This window comes from Pseudophryne corroboree, chromosome 11 (assembly GCF_028390025.1).
Source record: "Pseudophryne corroboree isolate aPseCor3 chromosome 11, aPseCor3.hap2, whole genome shotgun sequence".
Classification (NCBI taxonomy): Eukaryota; Metazoa; Chordata; class Amphibia; order Anura; family Myobatrachidae; genus Pseudophryne; species Pseudophryne corroboree.
The window spans coordinates 18,364,560-18,377,427 of NC_086454.1; the positions used below are offsets into that span (position 1 = coordinate 18,364,560).

At 47.3% G+C, this 12,868-nt stretch overlaps 1 protein-coding gene across 1 annotated transcript in view; it reads right to left on the reverse strand.

Annotated features, from left to right (window-relative positions):
* Positions 1-7,244: 7,244 nt before the first annotated feature.
* The window catches only part of LOC134970329 (tumor necrosis factor receptor superfamily member 1A-like), a 100,128-nt gene continuing 94,504 nt past the window's right edge, over positions 7,245-12,868 (reverse strand). Inside the window, exons 10-11 of the mRNA XM_063946326.1 lie at positions 12,564-12,600; positions 7,245-11,188 (exon numbers count right to left, since the gene is read on the reverse strand). Of these exons, the coding sequence (XP_063802396.1) occupies positions 10,908-11,188; positions 12,564-12,600 (318 nt within the window). The 3' untranslated portion in view covers positions 7,245-10,907. The remainder of the gene's footprint in view (positions 11,189-12,563; positions 12,601-12,868) is intronic.

Below are 12,868 nucleotides of genomic sequence, written 5' to 3' on the forward strand. Positions count from 1 at the left end.
GGGACGGTAGTGCCACCTGTTTAGACAAGCGTGTGAGCGCTTTATCCACCCTAGGGGGTGTTTCCCAACGTGCCCTATCCTCTGGCGGGAAGGGGTATGATGCTAATAACTTTTTAGGAATTAACAGTTTTTATCGGGGGAAACCCACGCATCATCACACACTTCATTTAATTCCTCAGATGCAGGAAAAACTACAGGCAGTTTTTTCTCACCCAACATAATACCCTTTTTAGTGGTACTGGTATTATCAGAAATATGTAAAACATTTTCCATAGCCTCAATCATGTAACGTGTGGCCCTACTGGAAGTCACATTCGTCTCTTAATCGTCGACACTGGAGTCAGTATCCGTGTCGGCGTCTGTATCTGCCATCTGAGGTAACGGGCGTTTTAGAGCCCCTGATGGCTTTTGAGACACCTGGACAGGCACAGGCTGAGTAGCCGGCTGTCTCATGTCATCAATATTTTGTAAAGAGCTGACACTGTCACGTAATTCCTTCCATAAGCTCAGCCACTCAGGTGTCGACTCCCTAGGGGGTGACATCTCCATTACAGGCAATTGCTCCGCCTCCACACCATTTTCCTCCTCATACATGTCGACACAATCGTACCGACACACAGCACACACACAGGGAATGCTCTGATAGAGGACAGGACCCCACTAGCCCTTTGGGGAGACAGAGGGAGAGTATGCCAGCACACACCAGAGCGCTATATATATATATATATATATATATATATACAGGGATAACCTTATAGAAGTGTTTTTCCCCTTATAGCTGCTGTTTTATTAATACTGCGCCTAATTAGTGCCCCCCTCTCTTTTTTAACCCCTTTCTGTAGTGTAGTAACTGCAGGGGAGAGCCAGGGAGCTTCCCTCCAACGGAGCTGTGAGAGAAAATGGCGCCAGTGTGCTGAGGAGATAGGCTCCGCCCCTTTTTCGCGGACTTTTCTCCCGCATTTTTATGGATTCTGGCAGGGGTTAAAATACATCCATATAGCCCTGGGGGTTATATGTGATGTATGTTTGCCAGCCAAGGTGTTTTTATTGCTGCTCAGGGCGCCCCCCCCCCAGCGCCCTGCACCCTCAGTGACTGCAGTGTGAGGTGTGTATGAGGAGCAATGGCGCACAGCTGCAGTGCTGTGCGCTACCTTGGTGAAGACTGATGTCTTCTGCCGCCGATTTTCCGGACCTCTTCTTGCTTCTGGCTCTGTAAGGGGGCCGGCGGCGCGGCTCTGGGACCGGACTCCGAGGCTGGGCCTGTGTTCGGTCCCTCTGGAGCTAATGGTGTCCAGTAGCCAAGAAGCACAAGCTGGCTGCAAGCAGGCAGGTTCGCTTCTTCTCCCCTTAGTCCCTCAATGCAGTGAGCCTGTTGCCAGCAGGTCTCACTGAAAATAAAAAACCTAAAACTAAACTTTCACTAAGAAGCTCAGGAGAGCCCCTAGTGTGCACCCTTCTCGGCCGGGCACAAAAATCTAACTGAGGCTTGGAGGAGGGTCATAGGGGGAGGAGCCAGTGCACACCAGGTAGTCCTAAAGCTTTACTTTTGTGCCCAGTCTCCTGCGGAGCCGCTATTCCCCATGGTCCTTACGGAGTTCCCAGCATCCACTAGGACGTCAGAGAAATATATATATATACATACACCACACAGTCCTATGAAAACAGCATGGTGGCTGTCAGCAGAGCCTGGCGTCCTGATATTGTTCAGCATGCAGCCCTATTGTTGGCTTGTAGCCTTATAACTGACTGACCCCCTCTCGTCCATTCTGTGTTACCTTCTCTACAAGAGTTAGCTCTGAGTAAAGCAGGAGTCATCTACTAGCGGCCTCCACCGTACTGCAGGCCGCTGGGAGAGGAGCCCATCGAGAGAAACAGATGCCATGAAATGCTACAAAGCCAGACATCAGTTACTGGGATTTACAGAAGCTCCCACAAAAGGGGATTTCCAAGGTCAAAACAATAAAACACGGGGGCGTGGCCTAGCTGCTGAAAGAGGCAGCTGTGTTCTGGTGGAGCTCCTGAGACCCAGAGATCCTTTATTCATTTACACCCCCCTTGCGGGCTCATTTGGGCACCTCAGCATCCCCCCTGTCCCCCCTACTGTGCCCCCGGAAGTGCCGCGGAATCGGGGAGCAGACATCCAACTAAGCCCGGAAGGTGTCCAGGGGCCACTCCTGGAGGAGGGGGTACTGTCACTCACCGCAGGCAGCGGCGGCCGCGCTTGTCCCTGCGGGTGATCTGGTCTGCCCGCCGCCTCTCTTCCCCCGGCGGTCTCCGGTACCGGCGGCGGGTCGGCGCGTTCCTCCGGCGGCTTCCCGGAGCGAAGGGGCCGCCGTCATGAGTGTGGTCAGGGGGGCGGAGCAGGACTGACGTCACCTGCCTGCTCCGCCAATCAGGCAAGGGCGGGGAATTCAAAACCAGACGCCGGGCAGAGATTCGGTGCCTGAGTATCATCGATTCTGCCTCAGAAGCTGTGATATCCAGAGCTCCCACGTTCCTGCGATCCTCGTGTCTGCACCTCCGTGCCTCCAAGCACCTCCGTGCCTCCAAGCACCTCCGTGCCTCCAAGCACCTCCGTGCCTCCAAGCACCTCCGTGCCTCCAAGCATCTCCGTGCCTCCAAGCATCTCCGTGCCTCCAAGCACTTCCATGCCTCCAAGGACCTCCGCGCTTCCAAGCGCTCACGCGCCCCCACGCACTTCAGTGCCTCCAGCACCTCAGTGCCTCCAGTACCACAGTGCCTCAGCTCTCAGCATCACTGTACCCCCGGCACCTCCGTGTCTCAGTACCTGTACCTCCAGCACCTCAGTGCCTCCAGCACCTCAGTGCCTCAGCACTCAGCATTACTGTGCCTCCGGCACCGCCGTGCCTCATTACCTGTGTCTCCAGCACTTCAGTACCTCTGTGCCTCAGCATTCAGTATCTCTACAAGTCTTGTCTTTCAGGAGTATTCTTCCGTGCTTCCTGCCTGCCGTCTTAATCCTGCATGAGGAAGACCTACATCCGTCCATCTCTACTGCGACCCAGTAGCGGTTTCTCTTCCCGGTCATCGGAAGAAGCCCCGAGTCCACAACACTCCCAAATCAGGTCAGTGATAGTAATGATGGGGGTGAATGATCTGCATGTCACTACTCTTAATGTTAAAGGGTTGAATGTTCCTGAGAAAAGGTCTAAACTCCTCAAATGGCTTAGAGATGAGAGAGTTGACGTTGCTTTTATTCAGGAAACACATTTTAAGATGGGGCATGTGCCGTCCCTAAAATGTCACTACTATCCTCATGTTTTCCTGTCTAATAATTCTGCCCGTAAGACATTAGGCGTGGCTGTATTATTGGCTCGCCACCTGCCTATTCTTAATGTTACCTCATATAGACTAGCTGAAGGTAGGGGGTTGCTGGTGAAATGCGACATACACGGCCAACGCTTTTCTTTTTTTAACATATATGCTCCCAATGCTAAACAACCCTCCTTTCTGACCTCCGTTTTGGAAAATGCGGAACCTCTCTTGGAGGGGGTGGTGGTGGTGGGAGGCGACATAAATTGGACCCTAGATCCCTCCCAGGACAATTCTAAAAAGATACCTTGCAGGTCGGAGAGGGAACATAGGGGGGTGAGGCGCGCCCTGCTCGACCACCAGCTGATTGATACATGGAGACTGACACATCCCGCCGAAACAGATTATTCCTTTTTCTCACACCCACATCAGACATATTCTAGAATTGATTACTTGTTTCTAAATCACCGACACCTACATCTTCTTTCCGATGCCTCTATAGGACAGATTGTGTGGTCAGATCATGCCCCTGTTAACCTCACATTACGCCTGCCTCCCAGTACACATCGCAAATGGTCCGGGCGTTTTAACGACCCCTTCTTGCAGGACGCAGACTGTCGGTCTCGAATCGACAACGCCTTAGATTCCTATATCTGTACCAATGACCTAGATGACATTTCTAAAGTCTCAGTCTGGGAAGCACATAAATGTGTTATTAGAGGGGTTTGTGTCCAGATAGGATCTATCCGTAAAAGGCAGAAGGAGAAACTCCGGGGTGAATTATTATCTAAGATACAATCTCTCGAGCTTTTACACAAGAAATCCCAAACCCCACAGCATTATGCTGATCTTGAAGCTGCTAGGGCTGATCTGAATAAGCTACTCTCTGACAGAGTCAAATTTTCTTATCGGAAGTGCCGTAGCAGATACTATCAATGGGGTAACAAACCCGGGAAATTACTGGCCAAAGCCCTCAGAGAGCAACGTGCTCTTACTTTTATCCATACAATTAAAAATAGTCACGGTCAGCCCCAACATGAGACACCTCATATCGCTAGGGCCTTTAGGGCATATTATTCCACTCTGTATAACATTTCCGGTCCGACTGGAAGAGCAGACAAGTTGTCCCATCAAACAGCCATAGCTGACTACTTACGGGCCTTAGACTTCCCCAAACTATCCACAAAAGAAGCAGAAGATCTAGATACCCCTTTCTCTAATGAAGAGGTTATGAAAGTCATTGAATCTTCTCCCAACGGCAAGAGTCCAGGCCATGATGGGTATACCATTGCTTATTATAAAGCTTTCAAGGAGAAATTGGTCCCTCTACTCACGAAAGCCTTTAATACTATATCAGAACACTTGCCATTCTCCCCACAATCACTAGAAGCCCATATTGCAGTTTTACCTAAAGAGGGTAAAGACCCCAGTCTTTGCTCCAGTTACCGTCCAATTTCACTATCGAATATAGATATAAAACTTTTTGCCAAACTGATTGCAAATCGCCTTAAACTATTATTGCCTGGTTTGATACATGGAGATCAGGCGGGATTTGTCTTGGGACGAGAAGCCAGAGATAACACCTCTAAAGTGCTCAACATGATTCACTATGCTGGCCAGCTTTCGTCCCCATCAATCATACTGTCGACCGATGCGAAAAAGCGTTTGACAGGGTGGACTGGGACTTTTTGTCTGGCATACTGAAACATCTCGGGCTCAGCAATACCTGTCTTCACAGAATCCTATCTCTTTACACTTCCCCGTCCGCCAAAATTAGGATTAATGGCTCCCTTTCCGATTCCTTTTCTATTTCCAATGGCACACAACAAGGCTGCCCACTATCCCCATTGCTTTTTGTCCTTTGTATGGAAACATTAGCTCGAAGCATTAGGGCCAATCCAAATATTTCGGGTTTGTTGGTAAAGGGGACTGAATACAAATTGGCTTTATATGCCGACGATTTACTCGCTATAATTTCAAAACCAGTCACCTCTTTACCAAACCTGATGGTAGAGTTTGAGAAGTTCGGAGCCCTCTCTAACTTCAAAATAAATTATTCCAAATCTATTGCTATGAATTTAACTTCCCCTCCTGCTGTAGTCGAGGGTCTGAAACATGCCTTCCCTTTTGCGTGGCACGATCACAAATTAAAATATTTGGGGGTGCTATTGTCCAACGATTTATCCAAATTATTCTCCCTGAATTTCAGCCCCTTGTTGGCGAGGCTTCGCCTGGACTTCCAGAAATGGAAGAAATTAAGATTATCATGGTTCGGCAGGATTAATGTTGTCAAAATGAATGCCCTCCCTAGGATATTATTCTTTCTCCAGACCCTTCCAATACACATCCCACTACTTTGGTTTCGAGACGTCCAGAATCTTATTCGTGCATTTGTTTGGGGATGCAAAACACCCAGGTTTAGACACAACATTTTATTTAGGAGAAAGCATCAAGGGGGGCAACAATGGGTTCTTCTGGAGGAGGGATGCCTTCCACATTATATTGAAATTGCACCTTGGCTTCCTATCCTTCCGAGGGTTACCCATCCCACGGTCTCCCCCACGCTTAAATTATGGGCCACGCTGAGATCTCAGAGCCATATATCCTCCAAATGGTCCCCTTTAACCTCCTTTCTCCATAACTCCAAGTTTGTTCCAGGTCTCCATGGGACAGCATTTGCTCCATGGGCAGAAGCCGGGATTTTCAGGGTCGGTCAGCTGGAGAGTTCAGGTAGGGTGCGCTCATTTTCAGATATTCAGTCTCATTGGAACATACCTAGTTCTGAGTTTTGGAAGTTCCTGCAGGTCCATCATTTCATAACATCTTCCAAGAACCTTTCTGACATAACTAGAGATCTCACCGGGTTCGAAAAACTTTGCGTTTCTCACAGCTCTCCCACGCATACTATCTCACAAATTTATGCGCTTATTATGGAAAACTTTTTTCCGCAACCTCCTACCTTCATGGCTTCCTGGGAGAAGGAATTGCTAGGGCTACCTACACAGATCAATTGGGATTCCGTATTTAGTAACACCCAAGTGAGCTCCTTATGCTTATCGACATTAGAGACCTTCTATAAACTCCTATACAGGTGGTATAGGACTCCTCTTGTTCTTAATAAAATGTTTCCCTCCCTCTCGAATCTGTGCTGGAGATGTAGAAATGCCCCAGGGAGCTTTGTGCATATTTGGTGGGATTGCCCTCTTATAATCCCATTTTGGACAGAGGTATTCAGGTGTTCCGAACTGATAGTGGGGGATGTAATCCCGAAAGACCCAGGTTTTTGGCTCCTCAATCACACCTCCGCGGGGGCGCACTCCTATAAACACTCCCTATTGAGACACCTTAGCAACGCAGCAAAAGCGGTTATTCCAACTCTTTGGAGATCCACCTCACCACCCTCGATTAAATTATGGTTTACAAAGATCGATTACTTTTTAGACATGGAAGACCTTATCTCTTTCTCATCTGGGAAAACCGTTAACTTTATAGCTATCTGGTTTCCCTGGTACGACTTTAAAGAATCTCCTGTGTATCGGTCCTACATGGCTACATAACCTTCCCTATATTCCGGGTACGGTATCTTTCCAATATGTCTCAGTTCCCTATTTGTTAAAGTTTCCCCCCTTATCTTCAAAAGAGATCGTCCTTTCTGCGCAGACACTCTCACCTGACTCTACCTTTCCTAACTTTCCCCTTCTTTTTCTTCCTTATCTTCCCTCTCTTTCTCTCCTTTCCTATTTTTCTGAGCTGTTTTGTTAAAATGTTCCCTTTTATATGTTACGATGTTATAAGTTATGCAGACAACTTATTTCCATACTTTGGGTGCTTTAAATGTATTGTATTGATATATATGATATGAGATGATTTTGTCCCCTTCTTTGGAAATGTATTGCTGTAATGATTTGTCTGCTGCTTTAATTAATAAAAACAGTTTACACCAAAAAAAAAAACACAATAAAACACACACGTTTCTTGGAAACATTTATAATTTTATTTCAGATCTTATGTAAACACTGATGCATCCATCACCACGGTACTAGGAAAGCCCTCAATTCACAGTGTTAAAGTTCGGCTGGTCATTTTTACTTACGCTGCCTTAGCATGTGCCCGCCGAACGGCAGCTGCTGTATCTGCGTACATGGCGGCTTAGTCTTCTTCATCACTGCTCAGTACATTTCTCTAAACAGGCTGCGTAATGCCACCTACCGCGGTGACACTATATCACCGGAATCTGACAACAGATCGCTTGGCATTGCACATGGCTAACAAATGTTTGACACCATGGGGTAAATTTACTAAGATGGGAGATTTTTTAGAACTGGTGATGTTGTCCATGGCAACCAATCAGATTCTACTTACCATTTACCTAGCTGCTTCTAGCAGATAATAGATATAATCTGGTTGCTATGGGCAACATCACCAGTTCTAAAAATCTCCCACCTTAGTAAATTTACCCCCATCTTGCTAGGATGCATGATAAAACACCACAGTCTCATTTCTTTACGTTGGTGTACCCATGTAGTGGAGGCAGCCATTTTGTTGTTGACAGAACCAATAACTAATTCTCTAGGGAATAGTACAATCATTGAGACGGTTCTGCCCACAAATGTCTCCACTGTACACAGATGAGGGATGTGCTTTAATCTCTTCCTGTTTCTTTATTTACGACCAGACCAGCTTTCACACGTATGCAATTTACCTATACAATAAGTATGTACTGTAAGTGCACTGTGCATTATATTAGACGCTATATTAGGAAATGTATCCCTATCCCAGAATTATTATTATACTAGGAAATTGCTAGTACCCAAAATCTGTCAGCTAGTCCTTCTGATCATAGTAACATCGTATATGTCCTTCATAGAGGGTCTGTGCTGTTTATAGGGCTTAGAGATGAAGGTCTGTATTTGTTCACCATACATTGGTACCTACAGGATGTAGTTATGATCCTGACTGTACCTACAGGAAGGAACTAATACAGAAGTAGTGGGGACAGGTTCGGAGATGGGAGCAGGAATGACCAGTTACTAATACCGTTAGGAATATCATTGGGGGTAATAGGATTACGCGTTACATTTGCACAAGTAGAAGACAGGACTTTGTTCAGGAGTTTATATCAAAATAATACATTGCTTTTCAGTGCACATATTCCCCATGGCTCATACACAAGCACTAGTGTAATCCGCTCAGCGCTTGTTCCTAAATCCTGGTAAACGTGCCTGAATACCGGTAGCCCATAATGTATACAATAAATGTATATTACATGGATCCCTTCTGACAAGTCCTCGCCTACAGCGCAGCCTGCAGTGACAGCTCGAGGCACAGTATAATGGCGGGCGAGGTTAGGGCGTATTTATCACGCAGAACACTGCTGCTGGGAGGAATTAAGAGCACACTTTGAACGATCCGCTTAGTCAATCTCATGGGCCTATCGGAATAGAGCAGTACAAACGTCACATTGGCAGTATTAATGAATGGCCCATTCATTAATACTGCGCAATAAGAAAGAGTTTCTATCACTGTAATTAAATAAAAATCTAGCTTCATAGTGTTGAATTCAATTGTGATTTGTGCACCCAACGGAGCTATTGAATTGTTTTGCCAATGTGCAGGAGTGCTGTAAGTGCCAATTACATTTGTCGCAGTTGTCGTACCCAAATGCCCACAAGCATGACTTTCCCCACATTTCTGCTTGTCAGCTCTGGAGGGTGCAAGCAGAAATAATGGCGCCTAATGCACGTGTGCCCGATCTGCAACAATTGAATAGTTCCGTCGGACGCCCATTGCACACGGGTTCCGAGAAAACAATTAAATGGCCCAATTTACTATTAAAATATCACAGCTGAGTGAGCTGGTAACAATGGCTGACAGCAGTCAGAGGACCGCTTACCCCTCCAACCGCCTGTCCTGGCTTTATCTGTCCGTACCTGCACATTGCACTGGAAGGTCAGACCTGGAGATATTATAAAATAAATATATTAATTAATATTTTGCTTTCCTTAAGGAAATTATTATTTTTTAATTAATAAAACATTTTTTCCCTGTCCTGATCTCAGTTACCGCCACCCTGAGACGACGGCGGTGATCAGAGGACAGCAGCGGTACTCGCGAAGCATGGGGTGGCATTCCTCTGAGAGCCCCAGCGGCGGGTACTGCCAGGGATACTCCCCACTGCAAGCATTTAATAAATAGGAATAAAAAAAGACATAGGGCTTAGATAGCTTTGATAAATAGAGCGCCACATATAAGTTAAGAGAAGGCGGTGACTGCCCGGCTGTACCATTGCGTTTTCCAAGGCATCCAAGCAGCAACGTAACCTCTGATGGTTACATAATGTAACGCCATAACTCTTCCACAGAGCCGCACAGGGGTTATTGTGTAATGCTGAGGGTCAGCGTGCCTGGGAACACTTCACTCCACATGGAGAGATTACACAAATATCATAGATATATAACACAACAACTCTTTGCACAACGATATGAAAATAATGAACAAATAGTGCAGTTTTTTTTTTAATGCTACCCCTAACATGGGAGTTGTTCTATAATCTGCTAGTATGCGCTGCCAGTATACACGGTGGAGTCACGTTATAATGACCACCAGCTAATAGCAGAGTAACCGCCGTGTGCAGCGCGGAGAGCAGCGAGACGGACGGAACTGTTGCTTTAGACACGTCTGGTAACCCCCCCGGGTACATTGTGACGGTGAGCTGCTCCGCTGTAGCGCATCAGTCGGCCTTCACGCCTCTTCATAGCCGATGTTCCCCTGTCACATTAATGGCATGAGGTGCTGCACAGTTTCCACGTCGGTTAGTCGCAATGGTGCCATTTGTCCAGTCACGATACACCTTCACCGCAGCAGTACGCAGACCGGTCACACACTGCGCTGTGTCAAATACTGTCACCTTTGGCCCGAGAGCCAATAATCATCCTTTCCTGCAACTCTGATAAATCGCTCCTTTTACCCATGACAGCAACGAGTGATATGTGTGCCAACCGCCCATCGCACACCTGATATACCCACCCAGCCAGCGCACAACACGTGACGCACTTCATGACCTACGTGTTGCCGACGTCAAATGTAGGTGGTTATAATGTGACTCGACAGTGTATAAAGCACATCTCCCACCCCCATGCCCTGGCCGGTATATCTCAGTGTAACACAATCTTGTAACACTGGTCCTCTGAGAATTTTCCCCAAACCTTGTACAGGGCATCAAACTGCAATTTATCCTAAAACAGCTGTGCAAGCTTAGCCGATGACTAGCCCATATATGACCTCTAGGGGGCAGTAGGGGTACAGTCCTATTGACTGCCTGCAGACGCATCCTAGCCAATAGTACAAGCTGCTTTAAAAGGCATTGTTGGCATTTAATGCACACTCCCTAAAGGAGAGATTGAGCAGCATTAATCCCCCAATATTCACAGTAAGACGCAGCTTGGGGTGTTCACTGAACATACTGTGTATACATATTCTATATACAATAGCAATATATACAAAACGGAAATGTATTATTCGAGTGCAGATGATTGCTGATCGTGCGGCTGTCATGCATACATTTCTCTCTCGGGAACGGCACAACAGGACGGGCAGACGGAGGTGTTCATGTAAACAGTCCGGCGGTAAGGGTCTCATACTCGTATTCCTTTGCTTTTTATTTCATTTGCTATATTCTCTCTGCAGCCCCCCAGCTTCATCTTGTCCAGCGCACGGAACACAGAGACCATGGAAACCTGTCGCCCTGATTGATTCCGCCAGAGGAGGAACATCTGGTAGTGTTTTTCATGTGTATCATTGTGATCCAGAGCGATGTGTTCTATGTCGATGTCCGTCAGACCAACGTTTCGCATCAGCTCTTTCCATCTAGACGGTGGGACGCTATTCTTCAGGGAGTTGTAACATTGCAGCCATTCTGTAAGGAAGGAAACCAGGAGGAGAGACCATTACATGATAGACATACAAATAAACTGCAGTAAAGAACTATTCTTATAAAATATAGTGACTGGTGCAGGATCCATAAAAACATTACAGATGTATGGATGTGTCTTATCTTAAAATGTTTCTGCAAGGGTTTGATTACCTCATAAGTCTGCACTTCTGGAGATCCTTATCCTCCCACTATATAACTCTCAGCCTGTGGCTTCCTGCTGCCTCAATTCCCCTCCTCACATCATGTCACTGCCCCTGTCACATGCAGCCCTGTCCTCACTGACACATCACTCATCTCCTGATATACTCTGTGCTGCTGGGGACCCTGTTCCTCCCACTGTATAACTCTCAGTCTGTGGTTTCCTGCTGCCTCCATTCCCCTCCTCACATCATGTCACTGCCCCCATCACATGCAGCCCTGTCCTCACTGACACATCACTCACCTCCTGATATACTCTGTGCTGCTGGGGACCCTGCTCCTCCCACTATATAACTCTCAGTCTGTGGCTTCCTGCTGCCTCCATTCCCCTCCTCACATCAAGTCACTGCCCCTGTCACATGCAGCCCTGTCCTCACTGACACATCACTCACCTCCTGATATACTCTGTGATGCTGGGGACCCTGCTCCTCCCACTATATAACATGAAACACACATTTCTCCTGAATCATTCTGTTCTGCTGTGACCATTCTGATGAGCTGATTTTCTACAGGTTGTTCTATGACTGCAATATCCAGAACTTGGGAAACCCCCACAAGCAGGAAATGAAGACTGGTAACAAGGGGCTCTCTCCCCAGCCACACCCCACCCAAATCACATTTCACAATCACTTTCGCCTCTTCCACATCTAGAAACAGACGGTTATGGTAAGTGATAAGATTTCTGCGCAGCTGTCTCCAGCAACACTGTCCTGGCTCCCACCGTCATCTGCCCCCGGAATTGCCAGTACCTCAAGCTGCCTTCCTCAGGTCCCTCTACCCACCATGATAGCCATGGGGTACCTTGTGCCATTCCGCACAGCAGAATATTGCTCCACGGGCACGTCCCACACTCACTTTCACCCTCAGCACCATCTCTTCCCCAAGGCTACTGGTGATAGCTAAAAGGTGGCCGGCTTCAATGATTGTGACACCAATCATTCTATGTATCCAGACAGATCAGATTAATAAGGCTCATCTCTTATACACGCCTAGCAGTGTCGCGGAGTTCAGGCCAATGAGCGCTATACAGAGAGACGTTACTTACATGCTGCTGACTGAGTAGCTGGCATTCATGTCTCTACAGGAGGGCACGGCCGTAAGGTGGTAAGTAGCGCGGACATATGACATTTAGTAATAAGAATCCACATGCAGTACTTACCCTGGTCAGTCAGGGGCGCTGTGCATCTGGCATCAGACTGCAAATGGAAAAACAGGACCATTAATACAGTTGCTTTGACTCATTGTCTACCACCCCCATAGTGATAAGGGGGTCACATTGGTCCTGCATATTGATGACAGCTTATGAGGATATTCTGGGCCGCTATGGGACAAGGTATAGGCAGGCAGTCCCTATTCTTGCACCTATAGGGATGGTGCGGAGTTCAACGTAAGCCGCTCTGCGGAACGTATCCTGCGTGACTTTGCTCTGTGCGTGCTCCGGGGACGCGTGTATGTATGTACGGC